Source organism: Euwallacea fornicatus, chromosome 31 (assembly GCF_040115645.1).
Source record: "Euwallacea fornicatus isolate EFF26 chromosome 31, ASM4011564v1, whole genome shotgun sequence".
Taxonomy (NCBI): domain Eukaryota; kingdom Metazoa; phylum Arthropoda; class Insecta; order Coleoptera; family Curculionidae; genus Euwallacea; species Euwallacea fornicatus.
The window spans coordinates 361,573-382,767 of NC_089571.1; the positions used below are offsets into that span (position 1 = coordinate 361,573).

The 21,195-nt window shown below is 33.7% G+C and overlaps 1 protein-coding gene across 2 annotated transcripts in view; it reads left to right on the forward strand.

Moving 5' to 3' along the window:
* Nucleotides 1-21,195, forward strand: part of LOC136348092 (uncharacterized) — a 53,520-nt gene that overhangs the window by 16,379 nt on the left and 15,946 nt on the right. For both annotated transcript variants that reach the window (XM_066298668.1, XM_066298667.1), the window contains exons 2-3: nt 2,878-3,043; nt 3,118-3,241. In XM_066298668.1, coding sequence (XP_066154765.1) covers nt 2,883-3,043; nt 3,118-3,241 — 285 coding nt within the window. In that variant the 5' untranslated portion in view covers nt 2,878-2,882. The remainder of the gene's footprint in view (nt 1-2,877; nt 3,044-3,117; nt 3,242-21,195) is intronic.

Sequence of the window (21,195 nt, forward strand, 5' to 3'; positions counted from 1 at the left end):
AATAAGCCTAGTAGTCCATGGGTTGTTTATGTACAATAAATGTATGGCAGTGTTGGATTCCCATCCACATCGCCGTGTTATTTCTGGTTGAGTCTGTTATATGTTAAACGTCTAAAAGTCAAATTGATAAATTACTGGACTCAAAGGGCAGTTTTGTGTTCATTAGAAGAAACATTAAACAGACCCATCATATGTACCATCTAGGGTATTGTGAATGTTTCCCGCCTATAGACTAATATCAGCGATTTGACCATTCGCAGAACTCATAAGTTGACATATCGATGGCAAAATCCCATTAAGGTATATGTTTGGATCACTTTCACCCTGAAAACCCTGACCCATGGGAAACTATCCAACCAGGATCCGGATTCGTCAACGAAGGAAAAGAAGGATGATCCAAACTTTACGAGATCGGAAAATCTAAAGACGAAGTCAGTTTGGTTTACAAAAAACACACGAAAAGTCTTTCCTCGACTCATAACCATCTTGGTACGATTCAACCTTTAGAAACTAATAGAGACATTTGTTGACGTTAAGTAGTAATCTTTCTCTCGCCCATTGTCCTGCTTTTTCGTGGTGGTATCCACGTATAAAATAATACCGGGTGTCAGAGGTTTTTTCTCTGGGACTCCAACATCAGAATAGAAGGGTAATTTCCTTTGAAAGTCATGTTCAGGAATTCAAAAACACTCAATGCTACTGATTACATTAAAAGGGCAACAATGACGCTTTAAACACTAGTTGGTACACAGTCACTAATTTAGTGTCCTAGAACGATCGCAAAGAACTAGTGATCCGGGACCAGTTCACTATATCACTCTGACTGTCTCTTCCCCTTTTTCTCTGGGCACCAGTCGCATTTCACACGCCAAGTCTATTCTTTATCTAAACCTAAACCAGGTACCCAAATCAGGCATCCGCTCATAACCCACATTCTGCTGGTTCCTGAAGACTCATCACCGACTCTCAACAAATCAACAGGTCCCTTTATCTTAACTATTTATTATAAACACGTTAAGGCGCCGACATGTACCAGGTGATTCACGGTCGATGGTAGGTTAGACATTTCTGGAAAACTGATATCGCGATCTTTCTGAAAATTTTCATAAGTAGATAAATGAACTTGCTCTATCGACGTAAAATATTTTCAGTGGTGCAGTGTTGCCGGTTCTATCAGAAAGTACTAGCATCTTCGATATTTTAAATGGAACACTCTGTAAATTTTTTCATTTTTGGGTTCTATATTTCATAACAATAACTTCTGCGTTTAACTTCCTATACCTATCTCTAGCAGTTTTCGGAATATTATTTAATTTTCTTATTTTTTGCTCAAAGTCAGGCCTTTAATAAAACCTCTGTTATAACATGATTTGAATTCACAGAGAGACAAAATTTGGAAAATAATTTGTGAAAGGTTCATCAATTTTTTGCATGTAAATAAGAATGTTCTGTCTTGTACAGAGTGGCTCAAAATTAATGGTCTTACGGGTAGACAGTAAAAGTGTCTAACATATGTTTTTTCAAATGAAACCCTCTGTATATTAGTAGCCATGCTGAAAGACAATTAAATTGAAAGAATTGGTCAATTTCTCAATTTCCATGGAAATGATCTTGCTGGCAAAGTTACCAGGATTTAGGCCCGGTTTTTCAAACTTCTAGTAACTTTCCAGCAAGATTATTTTCATGGAACTGGAGAAATTGGCCAATTCTCTGCTGTGATTTCATCGTTTTTAAGGAAATTGTTTTCTATCAAAGATAGCAGGAGTTTGAAAACCCCGACTACAATAGTTTGTGTTACATTCAATATTTATTCTATTAACTGACTGGAACTAATCAGACCTTAGGGAAGACTAAATAATATTCCGAAAACTGCTAGAGATAGGCATAGGAAGTTAAATGCAGAAGTTATTGTTATGAAATATAGAACCCAAAAATGAAAAAATATACAGTGTGTTCCATTTAAAATATCGGTGATGCTAGTACTTTCTGATACAACCGGCAACACTGCATCGCTGAAAATATTTTACGTCGATAGAGCAAGGTCATTTATCTATTATGAAAATTTTCAGAGAGATCGCGATATCAGTCTTCCAGAAACGTTTAACCTATCATCGACCGTGAATCACCCGGTATATGCAATAATGCACAGGGTGCTCTATCTAAAATAAGGAGATCAACATCGACTTTCTGTATAGTTGAGAGCATTGAATGTATGTTTTAGAATTTTTTCCTTAATCAATCGATGTACTTTCCGGGGAAAAAGTTGTAGATTTTCCATTAATAGGAAAAAAAACTGCGCAGCATATCCCATTTGTGCGACACAATTGAACTTTATTCCGTTTTAAAATAAGTTATTAAAATGTTGAACTTTACCTTAAATGAGTTGGTTAAGGAAAATTAAAGTTTCGAAATATTAGAAGATGAAAACAGTAGTTTGGATTCAACAAACTGCATGGATGTCTAATTTCCATTACACGGTTCGACGGAAGTGGAACCAATCTACTTATTTTATATTTCACACCTTGCATACGTTGCTCATTTTCAGGTTCATTGTCAAATTGCAATTTAATCCATTATTGCATGGGTGGCGCGGTGGATCGTCAAACAATATTGAAATTTATTTCACTTCTGGTGAAACCAACAGTGAAAATTTTCTTGTAGTACGTGAAATTTGAAGGTGCTAACTTTTTACCATTATCCACCCCAAATATTTCAAAATCATAACTTTTTCAATCGCAAACTAAGCACTTGGTTAATAATTCCTGTGTCACCCAGTATAAATGCTTAAACAATGTATTCTAACGTGAAAATCCTGTAGTCTTGTTCTATATTGATTTGATGTTACTGAGAATGATTTCTTATTTTCAATTTTACCAGACACAATGAACGTGCTCAGCGTGGCAATACTCCTCGCTGCCCTTCTGGGCGTAGTTTGGGGTATAAAAGACATGTTGCGGAAGAGCATCGTGTACGACAAGAACACGCCAGACGTCTTCTACTGCCCAATTCATAAACCCACAGGCATGGATAAATTAATCGTGAAGTAAGTGGTTCGAACAACATTTAATAAAATACAAAACTAGGTAGATGGAATCAACATTGTTTACACGTTTAAAGGGCTAAACCATTAGAAAAACTGTGCGAGTTTGAAGGAGAACCGATTCCTGAAGACTACAAAAGTGACTGTTACCAAGATGTTGATGAGAGTAGTTATGCTTGTAAAGAAAAATACAGAATAATGGTAAGGGTTCAAACTAACCAATCTTTGAAGGTAGTAACCCGAAAAATTAAAGGCGATTTTGGTTGGTGAGCGATAAGTGTCTGGTATCTCAGATTGGCGTTGTCTTTCCTCGGTTCATTCATGAGGTTAAATAAGGATGCAACATAACAATTTGGGGTGCCAAACGCGTACCACTCGAGAGCGGAAACCGCCCTAGGACTTTTGTTGATACGGGGTGTCCTAAACCAAAATGGTCTGTACAAAACCATACCCAGCTAAATCACTCGAGCAGCGTTTCTCTGATATTTTTCAACTCAGGTTTTTCCATCGCTACCAACTCGTTCCTGAGGTTGTCGATGACGTAACATAGAAAATTACGTAATGTAAAAATTAGGGGTATAGGAACGTTTTTCTCAGAGTGATCCAAGCACTAACTTGTACAGAACTTAGCACCAATTCTGATGGAATTTGTACTGTACAACATGTTCTATGCGATGTATATCTTGCATAAAACAGAGCAAGTTTTTACAGACCATTATATAAGGACATCAGGTATGAGCAGCTCATCTCAAAGTTCGATTTTATACCATCGCTTGCCATTTTATACCCTTGCCATCATATACCATCCCGATCCAAAAATATCCTACACCGTGTTGATAGATATCCATCATGTCAAAATGTTTGTACTTATACCTACCTACTCGTGTTCTTATACCTCAAAGATTGTACAGGGTATTCCATTAACAAGGGTCATCTATAAAGGCAGATGTTTGACACAAAAATCTCATTAAGGTGCATGATAAAGAAAAACACTTAATATGTTAAATATTTTATTAATTCGGGTGCGGGAATGTACGCTTTTCGGCACGCGATTTAAGGTAAACCTTAAACATATTCTAATTTATTCTCCCTTGGATGTAAAGCACAAATTTAAAAAGGAACACATGTGAAACTCATTAGGAATTACCGTTTTGTGTAAATCTTGTGATATTGCGGGATCTCGCTTCGTTCACTCCGCTTAATCCTACTTGTTACGTAAAACTACGAATTTCCTAACTGTTTACGTAAATCGCTATCGGAGTGTCTTTCTGGGTTGTGTTATTTAACTAGATTCCTGTATCAAACTGCTGCCATTCGTAATTTCTAAGATATAACCGATAACCTCTGTTGATGGAACACCCTATACATTTCTATACAGGGTGTTTTAGTTTATGTGTCCGCCCTTGTAGAAGGCAATAGAAAAAGGCGAAATGAGACGATTTACTCATTTGAAAATAGCATCTGTAATAAGAAATATGCAGTGTGTTAAAGTAACAGATGTTTTTACAGCTCTTTCAGCGTTTGAGATATTTAGTTTAAATTTTTGATGCTTATTTGCCATTGAAGCTCACGTCAACTGGTCCCTAAAGCCAATTAGAAATTCTGGAGGATGGTATTTTTTGAGGGGTCAAACGCTGGTGCACTGCCCCATATCTACAGTAGTGGTCATAACTATGGCAACTTAGAAAAAAATTACATAGTTTAGCCATAATGGCCTATATTCAAAACATCTTTTTAGGATATGTTCGATACACGACTGATGATGTTTAAAATGCATGAAAACCAAACGACATTTCGTATATAAAAATAAAAAAAATAAAAAACATTTCTCTAGCGCTGGACAAAAATATAGCAAATCTTTGAATTTTTTACACATTATTTATTACAAAAATTTATCAGATAATAATTGTTTATAAATTAATATTTAGTGTAACGTCCTTTCTGTTGAACAACTTCTGCACATCTTCGTGGTACCGATTCTATGAATTTGTTAATATAATTGATGTCGATACTTCGCCAGGTCTTTTGAAGTGCTTGAAATAAATCCTCTAAATTTGAATATGTTTTATGACGAATTAAATCATCAACGTAATCCTACAAGTTTTCTATAGGATCAAGGTCTGGAGATTGCAACGGCCAAGGAAGAACTTTCCGCTTTTGCTCTCTAAACCGTTTTGACACAAGTTCCGATTTGTGTTTAGGGCCGTTGTCTTATTGGAAAATATTTCTTAATGGCATCATTTCGTCAAGAGGTTGTAGTTGATTCCTTAATATGTCTCTATACATAAAACGATCCATGCGACCTTCCATTTGATGAAGCGGGTCCACCTCAAAACTAGAGAAACAGCCTCAAGCCATAATCGAGCCTCCACCATGTTTTTCAGTTGGTAAAATGAACTTTTTGTTGAGTCTTGTGCCTCTGGGACGTCTAATATACGATGGTCCATCACTTTTACATAAATTGAATTTGGACTTATCGCTGGATACTAGTGATTTCCACTGCTCAGGTGTCCAGTCCTGATGATTTCGCACGAGAGCTAGGCAGACCTTTACATTTTTATTAAACAACAATGGTTTTTCGCAGGTCTTCCACCATATAATCCATTGTCGACCAACCTTCTTTTCCCCGTTTTCCAACTGATATTCGCAAGTCCCATTTTCCCTAAATTTGAATTTTTTAAATTTAGATGAGAGAAATGGATCATTTTTTGACATTTTTGTTATACATCTATCAGTGTGTGGTGTTTTCCTTCGCGTCCTGAATTTTTCGATGCTGCTACATCTCCCGTTCGTTTAAATTTTCTATTAACTCGCGACACAAAAGCACGAGCTCTTCGCGATATCAATGTGCTTTTCTCCATTTTCATAGCGTTTATTTATAATTTTTCTAAGTTCTAAAGAAACTGTTTTGACCCATGATGAAAATCTCAAAATAAATCTACTAAATTGAACAAATATTCTTTCAAGTGTTCCTGGGTCAATTCAATACATCAAATTCCAAAAGTAGCTATACATGATGTTTCAGAATAGTATGTCATAAATTCAAGGGGTGATTCTATAAGTGATTTTGAGAAAAAAAAGATTATATGAACATAGGTCCGTTTTCGCTTTCTGTCTGAAATACAGAGTGATAAAATTTGCTATATTTTTTTGTTTTTTTTTTAAGAAGTCCAGCCCTGCGTTAAATATTTTTATTAAGCTTAGAGGGCGTAAGTTAGGTGTAGAAATACATCGGGTAAGAGAAAAATTAATATTTAAATGCAAGCAGTGGCGCCCCCGAAGCTATAACCCTGATTATTTTTTGTGGAAAATATGTTACGCCGCTGTTTTTTCAAAAAAATAAAAATCGCTTTCTTAACATAGGACATTTTTAGCAACTTATTTAATTTTTGTTTTTCTAAATGGTCGTTATAAATTACTACAAATTAAATATTATTATAACTAATTTGGTTGTTATTATGACATACAATGTTAAATAATTCGTTTGTTGTTTGAAAATACTTGATGTTACGAAAAAAAATTAAGGGACTATTTCTTTAACAAAAATAACTAAAACTGAGAAAACGATTTTGATTTTTTGAAAGAGCAGCGGTGTAATATATTTTTGACGAAAAATAATCAGAGTCATGGCCTTGGGGGCCCCACTGCTTGCATTTAAATATTAATTTTTCTTTTACACGATGTGTTTCCACACCTAACTTACGCCCACCCAGCTTGATAAAAATATTTAACGCAGGTCCGGACTTCTTAAAAAAAAAATACTGCAAATTTTAAAACCCTGTATTTCAGACAGAAAGCGAAAACGGACCGTATGTTCATGTAACCTTTTTTTTTTAAATCACTCATAGAATTACCCCTTAAACTTATGACATACTGTTCTGAAACAACCTGTAGTTTCGCATATAAAAATATTTAAAAACATTAAAAAATGTTTTTTTTTTACTTTCATGCATTCTAAACATCAACAGTCGTGTATTAAACTTATTTTAAAAGATGTTTTGAATTTAGGCCATTCTGGCTAAATTATGCAAAATTTTTAAAAGTCGGTATAATTATGATCCCTACTGTATTTGTGGTATACTGATATTCCCGAATCAATATTTTAGGTTCGCAGTTCAATATAGAAACTTCTTTGCATCTTTTATTCTTCCATATCTATCAATAGTTTTTGAGCAATTTGCAGAAGTATCGGGAAAAATGCCTTATTTTTACCATACGTCTCTCGAGTAGGAGTTACCAAATTTATAAAACTCTTCTAATTTTTTTCTAATTAACATCTGTATCTCCGTCCCTGGTGACATGAAAAATTTAACAATTTAGTGCAATTCCAAATTTCTGTCTAATTCATATGAAAAAAAAGAATTATAGTAAAAATGGAATGATTTTTTCGCCAGTATTACTCGACAAAAAAATTTCTAAATTAAATGGAGAATTCAAAATTTTATTTGTGGATGTTAATGATGTATCGCAAAAATGCTTAAGGCAGTAAAAAATGTCGTGATCTCTCAAGAAATAGTATTCTGGAGAGTTTCGAACTGGCTTGTGCATTCCAAATTTGAATCACCTAGTATGATCAGTATGGAGAAACAATTTAAAAACAACACAGGAAAACTATCAAAAATTGAAAGAGCTTCGACGAAAAAGCAAAAAAAAATTAATGCTATATATTTGTTAATAAGCTTTTTTCAAGTAATATTATATACAGGATGATTCCTAAATTAATACCTTTTTTTAAGTGCGTGCAAAAGACAAGAAAACAAAAAATATTTTCAAAAAACTTAACAATAAGTAAGTTACATGGATTTGCCATAAAATGAATCCACAATTCTATCTAATATGAAGGATGTGTGCAAGTTAGATAGAATTGTGGTCACCATTAACTTCAACGGAACTCTGCTCGATCCAACTATTGTTCCTTAATGGCGCGTAATGGGGAAACCGATTTTCGTCTATTTGTTACTGCTGTCTGCCCTGTGCCATTAATTCTTTTCGTGTATTAACAGGCGCCTTTAAAACTGATTTTTTCATAAAACCTCACGAGAAGAAATCGCATAGATTTAGGTCCCCTTTAGGTTTCCTTATTACGCTCCATTAAGCGAGAGTGGATGAGGGGAGCAAAGCGTTGTAATGAAGTTGATGGTGACAACTTTAACCGTGTCGTTTAAGTCAGATAAAATTGGGGACTGATTTTTTGGTAAATTTATGTAACTTCCTTATTTTTAAGTTTTTTGAAAAAAAAATATTTGAAAATGATGTTTGATTTATTGATTTCTGCATACGGTGAAAAAAGTGTCAACTTAGGAATCACCCTGTATATTTGTCTTATTTTACCATTTTCTACCACCTCTTAAAAGGACACTGATTGAAACTAAAACGCCATCTATAATTCGATGCAGGAGCATTGCTGCCTCGACAATCACGTGAGAGAGAATGTTCAACGTACTAAACCAAAAATTTTCAAAATCAGAATACTTTGAAAGATAATCGGAAAGACTTAAAAAATTAATTTTCGTTTATATTTTAGTTAGAGAAACCCTTCTTAAGACATTTTTAACTCTCCTTAAAAGTGAGTGAGTTGGTTCGTCTTTGTTTAAACCCAAATCAAGTTTTCTTTTCGTCATTTTCATTTCCAAGGCTCCAGGACTTCAATTGAGATATCTAGGATCAGTATACAGGGTGGCGGGAAATAACGGTGAAATTTTTTAGGAGGTCATTCTAGAGGTTAAAATAATAAAAGAATGTTCTTACAAACGTACCCCAAATAATGCTTCTTAAAGGGGCTAGAACCCTTATAAAGGAGGACCTCTGAAGATGTTTTCTTCGCAATATTTTCGAAACGGTTTGTGTTAAAATTTAAAAAATTCTGTATATTTTAATAAATTAGAATGGGAAAAATTTCTTTGTGTTAATAATTGCAAATTTTAATCAGGGTTGTCACATACAGGGGGTCTCCTACGTAAATTTTGCATTAACTTTTTTCCTGTAACAATCCTTTATTTTTTAAATCAAATTACTGATTCTTCAATATTTTTCAGTAAAAAAGTGCCGTATTGACCGTTTTCCAGAAAAATGGATTCTTATAAATCGATACGAGATTACAGGGACATAGAAATGTATCTTAATGAGCATAGAATAAGAAGATGCATTGAGATGAACGGAGGCCATTTTCTACATTTGTTATAAATAATAATTACTAATATTTGTCTTGCAATTGCTGGTTAATAAAAAAGTACTTCTATTACAAGGGTGCCCCTACTATGTTTATTAAGATACATTTCAATGTCCCTGTAATCGCGCATCCATTTACAAAAATCCATTTTTTAGGACTTTTTTACTGAAAAATATTGAAGAATCAGTAATTTGATTTCGAAAAGAAAGAATTGTCACAAACAAAAAAAATAAGGCAAGATTTGCGTAGGAGACCCCTTGTATGTGACGCCCCTGACTAAAATTTGCAATTGTTAAAACAAAGAAAGTTTTCCCATTCTAACTTATTAAAGTATAACGAATTTCATAATTTTAACACGAACCGTTTCGAAAATATTGCAAAAAAAACATCTTCAGAGGTCCTCCTTTAAGGGGTTCTAGGCCTCCTATAAGAAGCATTTTTGGAGGTATGTTTATAAGAACTTTTTTTATTATTTTAACCTCTAGAATCACCTCCTAACGTTATTTTCGGACACCCTGTAGAATCACTCCATTAAACTAAAAATCAACACAAAAAAAACGATTTTTTTTATTTCACTAGTGAGAGATGTCCTTACTTTTTCCCCGTTGTTACACCGATAATTTAAAAACACATGAAGCAATTATCTTAAAAAATAACTCAAATGAATTGTTTTCATTTATTTGAGTTATATTGATTATTAAGGGTTTGCATGAGTTACCTCTATGATCCTACATAAAGGGATATGGAAAATCACGTTTGATTTCTGAGTTAGGAGATTAGGCAAACGGAAGTAATGTATTGAGCTGGGACACCTCAACCAATGGTCTGAAGCCTTGGAAAGGCATTTTTAGGATCTTCATTTTATAGCACCTCGATAACCGAAAATGCAGTTACAGGTGTGATCTCGTATATCAAAAACCAAAAGATTGCGATTGTTTTTAAGACAACTTCTCTATGTGTTCCCGAGATATCTGCGGTTAAAAATTAAAAACGGGAAACCTTAATAGTATCTCTTCCGGTTTTGACAATTTCAGATAAATTTCAAAATTATCAACGTGCGGTTTTTCAGTTTACTGGAGTGATCGGTAATTAAAAGACACAATTCTGGACACGTTGATAGGGCTCATCGATGCGACTAATAAGATCAGTGGTTAGTTAAAAAGCTGTAAAAATTGAAAACAAAATTTGGTAAGTTCAATTTTTTGGGTTATTTCTGAAAGTACTCTGATTTTTTCCTTTTTTATTTCTTTTCAAAAAATTATTAATGAACAAAATTCGCACCTGTTCCTCAATGCAACCAACTTTCTACCTCACATAATTGCAGATAAGGAGATGGCAATGCTACGTATTGCATCGAATTTTTAACAATTTGTATTTGTTTTTTTTTTGCATTTTAAAAGCTCATTTTGCAAATAAATTGCATTTCCCTATGGTCAACCCAAATTTTTTTTACAGAAGCGTCTTAAACGGGGCTCAGAGGACGACTAATCGCTCAGCTATCCAAAACTAATCTGATAATTTTAACAATGCCGAGATTTTAATTTGCGACACAATATTTATTGCTTCTTAACTGCTATTAATAGTGTTAGGCTTCTAGTAGGCTATTAATATGGCTATTAATATGGCTATTAATAGGGCTATTAATAGGGCTATTAATAGGATACTAGAAGTAGTAGTAGATTGTAACTACCTATTTACTAATGTGTAACATTATTAATTACATTAACATTAGATTTGTATTTATACAATTAAACATGGATACACCCACCGATGCACATAATATGAGCACATGGAATAAAGAGGTTAAGTAGGTGTGCGCACATACAAAATGGCTCATTTTAATGGAGCCAGTTAAATACAGAGCGATTGTTAATCTATGCGCACAAACTTGAGAAATTATAGCTGACAACAATTTATGATTAATAGTGGAAAAATGTGTATTAAAACGTTTTTTTTATTTCGGATATAACAATTTATTTCAAATAAAAATATATAAGCCTAAATTTGATAAAATTGAAAATGCATTCGATACATCATCTATTCGGGTTCACGTGATCATTTTTTTTATGTGTTAACCGTATATTGAAATTCACAGAAATAACTTAGAACAATTAGTATGATAAATTTCAATGTTATGAAGTTCAGGTTCTTTTATTCTTATTTGCCATAAACTGGTGTCTGCCGAACTAAAGCTGTTTTGCTACATGCATTTTTGTCACTAGTAACCACTATTCGTCCTTAGCTAAAATTTCCTAAGCTTAAAAATCACCCCGTATATCGTGAATTACAGCAAAGGCAAGATCATTCCTTCATAAAAGATGTATAATTGCAAAGGGGAAAACCAGCAAGCGAACGACAACTTAACACCTATTGAACGCCCTAGTGTATTAACGACGACGATTAACAACCAAGACGTTTTGACATTAAGTTAATGGATGTTGATCGCACCGATAACTACATTCAGTTGTAACCCATAAATAAATTGCTTGTTGAGACGCACGTCGTAGTAAAATTTGCGAACATTATGTAATAGTTTTTTTTCTGAGTAATTTTACAAGATATGGGTAAAGTTGCACAGGAGCCCGAAGAGCATGTGTAAATTTGCACAAAAGGCCCGAGACAATATTTTAAATCGTTGAAGTTGCAAACCTTCACGACCGTCTGGATGAAAATCCTTCCGATTACGTACCATTTGACATCCACTGGAAGATATGAGCTCAATCTCAAACTCAATCACCACATCACAAATAGAGTAGTTTCTACGTGAGCAAAATATAAAAAATCAAATTATCATATACAGAGTTGTGGGCAATTAGAAATTAGGCATTCGATTGAAAAGTGCCTCTTTTTTGTCGAAGACCCAATGTATGGGCACAAAATCTTAAACCCACTGTATACTAGTGCAGGGATTTCTGAATAACAAATATTTCAAATGTGAATACGCGAGCATACACTTTTGACCATACGCATCTATTTGAATCGATTTTTATTCATAGTTAAATGTTGAATCAAGTTCTATAATAACAATATTATTACCATCGGTTTCCCCTCTGTCAGTTTACAAGTTATACAGAGTGTTTCGGAGTTATTGTGCACGCGCCACCAGAGGTTAGAATAGGTCACAGTGGTTCAGATTCACCAATATATCGTAGACACATCTCGATTCATTCTCGAAATACCAGATGTTCCCCTTTTCGTTACTTAATGACTTAATAGTTATCATTTTTGCCCTATTCACTATAACTTATTCAAATTGTGCGGGTAGTCACGTCTTGCTATACACCATGAGATATCACTAACAGAGTTCGTATATTACAGGTCCGGACTGGGAAATAGCTTTTTTTAGAATTTTTTATGAATTTGAATACCCTGTATATTATTTTCTTTAAAACCATATGGAACCTTCAATAAAGCGGTAAAAGTCGTTTTTACCACATTAGTTTCATAATTTCCACATATATCATTTTATCTCAACAACAAGACATTTTAAAAAAATTAAAATATTTAATAATTATTCGAAATAAACGCCATCTTCGTATATAATAGGAAATTATGCCACTCCACACGTTAGTAGAGAACTGACATTGGTTTGACTAGAAGAGTTACTGGACCGTACTTCGAGAATTGCTCGAAAACGTTCTGTTGACCATCCGCCAATGAATGTGGTCTCAGCATGACGGAGTTCCGGTACATTTTACTTGCGACGTGTAAAACCACGTAAACTTCCAATTTCCTGAAAGTTGGATCGCTCGGAGTCGACCTGTTAACTGGCCGGCCTGGAGTCCAGATCTAATACCTCTCGACTTCTTTTTTTGGAATTATCTCAAATTACTAGTTTATGAATCTCTTGTGACAACAGAAGAAGAATTGGTTGGAAAAGTGATGGCTGCAAGTCACTTTATTCTGAAAGGCCCACATGTTCTTTTTCGAGTCGTTCGGCGTACGACCGCATGTCGGAAAGTTAATGATCGCAATTTCGAACAACTCTCGTAATAATTTATTGTTTTTCTTTCCTAATAATTACTGTAGAAGTCAAAAATGTAAAAACTCGTAAATTTGAAAACATATGCATTCTTTAACGTTTTTAACAATTTTCTTTTCTAGTGCTTTAACGACTCTTTTCCGGATATATGTTTCTAAGGCAAAATGACTTTACTTATCGCCCATTATAACCTCCTAAAATTTGGAACATGTTCCTGAAACACCCTATATACGAAGGGCAATAAGGCAACTTTTGCTGAGAGCAAGAAAGTGCATTCAAGCAAATGGCAGTAATTTTAAACGCCTCTTATACCTGTTTATTTTTATTGTGTTGTAATTGTTATTATCTAATTTTCTGTTTTCATTATTACAATACAAAGATAGCGCTTATTTAGAACAATATTAAATATTTTAATTTTATTTATGTCGTTTTATTGGGACAAAATGATACGCCTGGGAATTATGAGACTAATGTGGTAAAGACAGTTTCTAATCCTTTATTCAAGGCTCCATGTGGTTTTAAGGAAAATAATATACATGGTGTTCAAATTCATAAAAATTTCTAAAAAACTATTTCCTAGTCCGGACCTACAATTGACAAACTCTATTAATGGCATCTCATAGTGTATGTTAAAACATGACTACTCGCAAAATTTTAATTAATGGTAGCGACTGGGTCAAAAGTTATGACTATAAAGTCACTGATTGAAAAAAAGGAAAATGCGCTGTTTCCCGAGAATGACTTGAAATTTTCCTACAATATATGGATAAATTTGAATCATCTTGAAATACTCTGACCCCTAGCGCCGTTTGTACAGTCAACTCCGGACACCCTGTATAAAAAACGTTTTCTTGTAATTGCTGTAATTTAGGAATAATTTAACCGATTCTTTTAAATTGTATAAAATATGAGTTGGTCCCGATTTTTGTAGCACAATTTTTATTACATAGTCTACGTCGAGAATAGTGGCTTTCCATATAAAGGATTATCGAAAAACGCCTCGTTGTCGATATGCAGGGTTTTTGAACTTTTAGATTTTTCCAAGGTTTTATACCAACTTTATTTCAAATTTTGAGATACTAATATGAATTTTTGTGTATACATTATGGCTCATGAAAATCTACACGATTAAAATTAAAAACTGTTATGAAAATATACAGGTCAGTCCACTTCCGGTGGGCAGAGCTCTTTTGATCAAATTTAAATTTCCTCTAATTTTTTTAAAATTTTTTCCAACTTAAATTTTCTTCATATCTGGTAGTTTTACTGAATTATTTGTATAACTGTTATTCAGAATTGTTTTCACAGTTGTAAAAGAAGTACTTATAATCCTGGTATTCCCATCACCCTATCTTACCCTTATGGAACGTGTTTTTTCCGGCACTGTATAACATATTGTGCAACCAGTGCACAATATAACATATTTTTGCATTTCGAATTGAAAAACCTAAATAAAAAAGACTAAACTTCGAACCAAATTTGAATTAAATTGTACGTGCAATGAAAAAAGTGTTAGATATTAAAAAAAATGGAAGTGATAAAAGAGGTTCTAAATGAAGGACGATTAGAAGGGTAAATGTGGACCTGACTGCCGGAAGGGAGTTTACAGCGGGTTGCAGACTGCAATCGTATAAAACATAAAGAGTAATGTGTGTACGAAATTTCAATTTAATATTTGAAAAACTGAAAAAGCGATGAAATAAAACCTTTAAAAAATCTGGCATGGACAAACACCCCGTATGTCGATAGTGAAGCTTATTTAAAATATATTTTATACGTATGATAAATTAATGTTATTTTTCGACGGGATTAAAATTTTTCCACAAAGCAGTTAATCGCTCTATAGGCATAAAATAGGGGTGACGTCATAAAAATGTATCACTATTAGATATGTCAAAAATCGTTAATTGTGATTGTACACTTCGCACCAAAATTGCGTTCAACTTAAAGTCACTTTTTTCCCGAGTCAGAGGCTCAAATTTAATATTTTTATTCTTATTTGTAGCTAGTTCGACAGGGAATGGCTCTGCCAAGGGAAGGGACCCAAGTGTCCCCCTCTGATTTTAATTAAATTTTGCAGAGAATTAGTTTAGACCTATCTAAAAAGAGTGATGCATATTTTACGCGTCATGTTCAAGATTTAAGGGTTAAAACCCCCCCAAAGCTACGCCAATTTTACGTTTTTTGATGATATCTTTGGATTCAGATGAGTTAAAACAACATAGAAAACAGCAAAATGTCCCTTTTTCAATTCGCTCTTGACCTGTCAAGGATCGGAAAAAAAATATATATATATACATATATACAGGGTGGGCCACGAGTAACGCCTCGGAATTTCATGACAAAGCCAAGAGATTTTTTGACTGTTTTTTTTTTGAGGTGTATACAGACTAACTAGAGCTATATTTTAAAATTATTTTCAAGGTATACAGAGTGTCCCAAACACATATAATTGATCAAAGTTGCATTTTTTTAAAATGGGATCCCCTGTATATTATATAATTTTTGAACTCGACCATTAAAATAAAATTAAGTTGTATTAAGGTTTATGGTATCCAACTCTAGCAGTTTTTGAAATAATTCAGTTTTTGTCAAGATGCAAGATAATTTTCAACACCCAATCTCTCATCCCATATTTAAGTTTTTAAAACAAAATTTTAATAGGAAACCGTCAAGGGATCAAATTTTGTACTGTAAGTTTCAAAAAGTCGGCGAATTGTACAGGGTGTTCTAAAAATAGCGCCAAATTCATTCAACTTTCAACTGTTAATAACTTTTTAATTTAAATGGAACTCCCGGTATGTTGTGTTACTGTTAGATGCCAAATTTGCTTATCTATCGAATATCATTAGGATTCCCTGTACCTAGCTCTTCTCATTTTCGCTAAAAACATACATTTTTATAAAAATATCCAAATCCCCAATTTTAACATTATGCCATATGAAATTACTAATATATCCATGCAATTTAATTATTTACTTGCGTATATTTGTATATTACAATTTTAACAATATTAACAAAAAGCAGAAAACTAAATATAATTAACAAAAATTATATCAGGTGTTCTCCATGATGACCATTTTCTTCTATGCATATTTTGATTCTTTCTTCAAAAGATTTTCCGAGATTTTCTAGCATTTGTGGCGTAATAGAGGTAAAAACATTTCTAATTCTTATTTTCATATCATCAGTCGTGGTAGGAGGAATCTTATAAACTTCATTTTCTACATACCCCCATAAAAAATAATCCATGGGGGTAAGGTCAGGTGATCTAGCTTTTTAGATTTTTAGAACACCCTGTACAATTCGCCAACTTTTTGAAACTTACAGTACAAAATTTGGTCCCTTGATGGTTTCCTATTAAAATTTTGTTTTAAAAACTTAAATATGGGATGAGAGATTGGGTGTTGAAAATTATCTTGCATCTTGACAAAAACTGAATTATTTCAAAAACTGCTAGAGTTGGATACCATAAACCTTAATACAACTTAATTTTATTTTAATGGTCGAGTTTAAAAATTATACAATATACAGGGGATCCCATTTAAAAAAATGCAACTTTGATCAATTACATGTGTTTGGGACACTCTGTATACCTTGAAAATAATTTTAAAATGTAGCTCTAGTTAGTCTGTATACACCTCAAAAAGGAAACAGTTAAAAAATCTCTTGGCTTTGTCATGAAATTCCGAGGCGTTACTCGTGGCCCACCCTGTATATTGTTTAGGATTTAATAATTATTTTATTATTATTATTTTTTTATTTTGTCATGATATAGGAGTGATGTATTCCCTGCGTTATGCCTATGGCTAGCGTTATCTTGCAGGGTGGAATCACAATGCTGCTCTGAAGATTAAGCATAAGGTGCCTTGTCGGCAAGAATTTTCCTAGCGATATTCCTTATGATTTATGAAGAGCAGTGTTTGCCTCTAGTGACGGAACCTTTAATAAAGAACGAAATCCTGCATAATAACTGCTTTATGCTATGCTGGACAGTTTTTAATTGCACTCTAGTCAGGGTACGCCCATGGTTAGTGCCCAGTGTTTTTAAGAATGGAAAGACGTCTTCGTCGCTCTCTTTCTTTTAGTGTCGTCACAAAGAAGCTGTACATGCGCGACTCTGTTAACAAGTAAAAATATGCAAGTTTTAAGAAAGAAGCTTCGAGTTTATACTAAAAAAAAGGGGAAATAACTTTATATTAACCTCCAATTTTACATATATTTTTTCGAAAATTTCATTTGGCTTTGACCCTGTTTTTACACGCGTCGAGCTATCTCGTTCAATTTTTTACCATTTTATATAGGAAACATTTCTCAATAGAACGGTGCAAAGCAGAACGCGATACAACGTTTCTAACAAACATTATAATTGTTTATACAAAAGTGTGCACGTCATGTTCGACCGCTTATAACTTCAGAATCGCAGACCGCAGAAGAAAATTTCTCATTACAAATAAGGACTGATTTAATGAGTATTAAAGAACGGTATCGACGAAATTATATTTTTAATTAAAAATTATGTTGAAATTCTCCCTGTAGATGACAAGTATCGCATTATGCGTGGTGCATCAGCGCAGGGCACTTTTCCATATGGAAATAATTTAGTAGAAAATATTTCATTGGTATCTATGGATTATGTGTTGTGCAGTGCTGATATCCATCGAAAGAATGTTTGAAACATAAATTTTTCTTAAGCCAAGAACATTTAATTGCCGCAACTCGGTCACGTAAATCGCATTTTGAAGAAATCGTGTGGAAAGCGCGTTCTACAGGATCTTCAAATTGGGCTGGCCTTTCTTCAATACATCCACTTTTAAACCATGAACATCTGAAAAGATTAGTGAATCTTGGCGATTACAGCTGATTATGAACAAGGGACTGGGATTTCATCAAATTATTTTTTTCGTATAAATTTATATCATAGTTACGTAATAATACAGAATCTGAGGAGTTTCTAACGAGATTTTTCCAAACTCGGAATCCAAAAACATCTAGGGGTGTGTCACTCCTGCTGCACCAGCAGGCACGGTGAGTACTTTAATCTCGTTATGATCAACAGCTATGTCTCTCAAAACAGCAGGGCTGAACTCCAGGAATCTAAGAGCAAAAGTGATTTTTGTCCCCTGTTTGGTATGAATACTTCTGTTATCCACGTTTTAAAATGTTCACTTGTTAATTTTCCAGATTTGGATGCTAAAATGAGGACATTTTCTGGGTTTCTCCTCTATTCGAGGTCCAAATCCGCCGCTAGATTCATATAAAACTATTAATAACGGCGACATAAGCTTTCCACCAGCGGATATGAATGGCTGAATTGTATGACTACGGACATTTTTGATTGTACAATATTTTCTACGTGCTTTCCTCCTCCAATGCATAAGGTACGTCCTGTATGCAGCTCTAAATTGAAGCCACTTTGGTCAGAGTTGTATTCATCATCATATCCATAAGGACCCATTTCGTTCTCAATAGCATCCACAAATTCGTTTGCTTTTCTAATTATTACGTGTTGCTCTATCAAGTTCTTCTTGGTGATAAATTTAAATTTTATTATTTTTCTGGAAACGATACGATGACGACGCTTAATTGTTTTTATCCAGTGGTCAGAAGCTTTGAAAGCAGTATTATCTGATCCAATATGTCTATTTGCCTCTAAAGCTCATCGGCGAATGTCTATGTCATGATTTCTAATGCTTCCATGAAACTATTTAAAGTAAATTGCGATATTTTTGCAAACTTTTCTCTGTGAATCCCCCTCCTTGACTCATAGCATATTTCCAACATTTCAATTGCTTTCCCGATAGTACTTCTTGAAAGTTTTTCTACACTGTAGATATTTCTGAATTACCATTTTTTCCCGATTTCCAATGTTCTACGGCTCTTTCCTTCTAATCGAAATTCAATGTCTTTGGTACAAACACTTTCCAAACTAGAATCGCTATCATCTAAGTGATATCTTTGAATCTCTCCTCCATCTTCTATAATTTCCAGCTCGTGCGCTTCAGGCGGATCATCAAAACCAAGAGTATCTTGTGTTTCAAATTCAGAAAATACATCACTACGGGTTTGTTCAAGAATACCTTCTAGTTCTTTGGTGTTAGGGTGGTTTTCCCAAATGATACAACCGTATCTCGACGAACACCGCTTTATTTTATCGGGTTCGGAAATCGAATGCTTGTCCCACCATACCAAAAATGCATCGGGGTCATCCCCGAGTGCATCTGCTTATCTTCCCCAGAAAGTACCTAAATATTCCACATTCTTCCCCTGCTTGCAACCCTGTATCATTTATTTCACACTTGCGTTAATGCGAACTGATGAGTAAATCTGCCATCGCTTTCTCGTCTTATGTTTGAAGCGGATGATGACCAGATCTCCTTATCCTTCGCGATCAATGATTTATTCTACTGAGTGTAAGTGTGGGTCAATTCCTAAAGTAAAAAGTAACAATAATTGTTATTGATAGGTAATAGTTATAACATTAGCTATTTCTCGTTCCATTTCTGTTACCAGTGTATTTGGAAGATTTAGGGCACTGTGCGCAATTGATAACAATAGATTCACTATATTAACTAGATTCATCAACATAGTGCATTCTCAAATGTTGCTAATCACTATATGAACATTTACTTTTAAATACAGGTCCATATGAAAATGTCTCTTTATATACCATCAGGTCATTCTTGTTTATTACCACTATTTACTTATAATGCAGGATTGTCCCAAAAACACTAAATAAGATCAATTAAGACGACTTATGGATACATTCATTATTGACATATGTACATAATTTATGTGTAATATATTTTTATACATTTTGTATAAATTGAGTATTGAGATTATTTAGTTTGAATTGCATATTTTTAATTTTATTAAAATAATTTGGTGAATGAGATGTAATGTATTTTTCCTCTTATTCTCATTTTTCTTTATTATTTTAAATAGAGGCGGATCAAAGAAACAGATCTACAGACGATTTTTACTTCTGTTTTAAAAAACATCCCTTTATAACAAAGGATTTAATTTTTTAAAAATTATTGTAATGATTGGGGGTGCTTGCCCCCACTATAAATTTCATGATTAGGATTCGGATCAGTGGAACGTGTTCTCTTTAGAACTCTGTTTATGACGTAGTGATAATTGTTGAGAATAGTCAGTTTTTAACTTCTGTATACGTTTCTACAGGACAAAAGCGAACAATATTATTTATGCGAATCATATGATACCACCTGGGCCAAAGGTCGATGTATAATAATTACATCATTAGTAGTTATTAAATAAAGCTTTACTTATTATGAGAAATTCTCTTCTGCGATCTGCTTTTCTGAAGTTATAAAAGGTCGAACATGACGTGTACACTTTTATATAAACAATTATAACGTTTGTTAGAAACGTTGTATCGCGTTCTGCTTTGCACCACTCTATTGAGAAATGTTTTCTCTATAAAATGATAAAAAATTGAACGAGATAGCTGGACGCGTGTAAAAACGGGGCCAAAACAAAATAAATTTTCGAAAAAAAAAAAAAAAATTCCGGACCTTGACAGGTCGTTGATGAATCGAAAAGGAAACATTTTGTTCTTTTTTTCATTGTTTTAACTCATCTGGACTAAAAGATATTGTCAAAAAACGAGAAATTGGCGAAACTTTGGGGATAGTTTTCACCCCTTAAACCTCGAAGATGACGCACAAAATATACTCACTCTTTTTAGATAGGTCTAAACTAATTATCTGTAAAATTTCATTAAAATCGGGAAAGGGGGGCACTAGGGTCTCTTCCCTTGTTAGTGTCATTCCTGAAGAACGAAGTTCCAATTTTTAAGAAAATTATTAAAACAAGTGACTGGCTCGCGAGACAGCTGAAGTTGACATTGACCGAAGTTTTTGTAATACATCAATTTTGATGTGACCTGTATTATCTACTGGGTCAAATCTCAATCTTAACCACTATTCGCTTTACAAACAATAAAAAAATAAGTTATTTGTACAGAAATAAAATATGTAT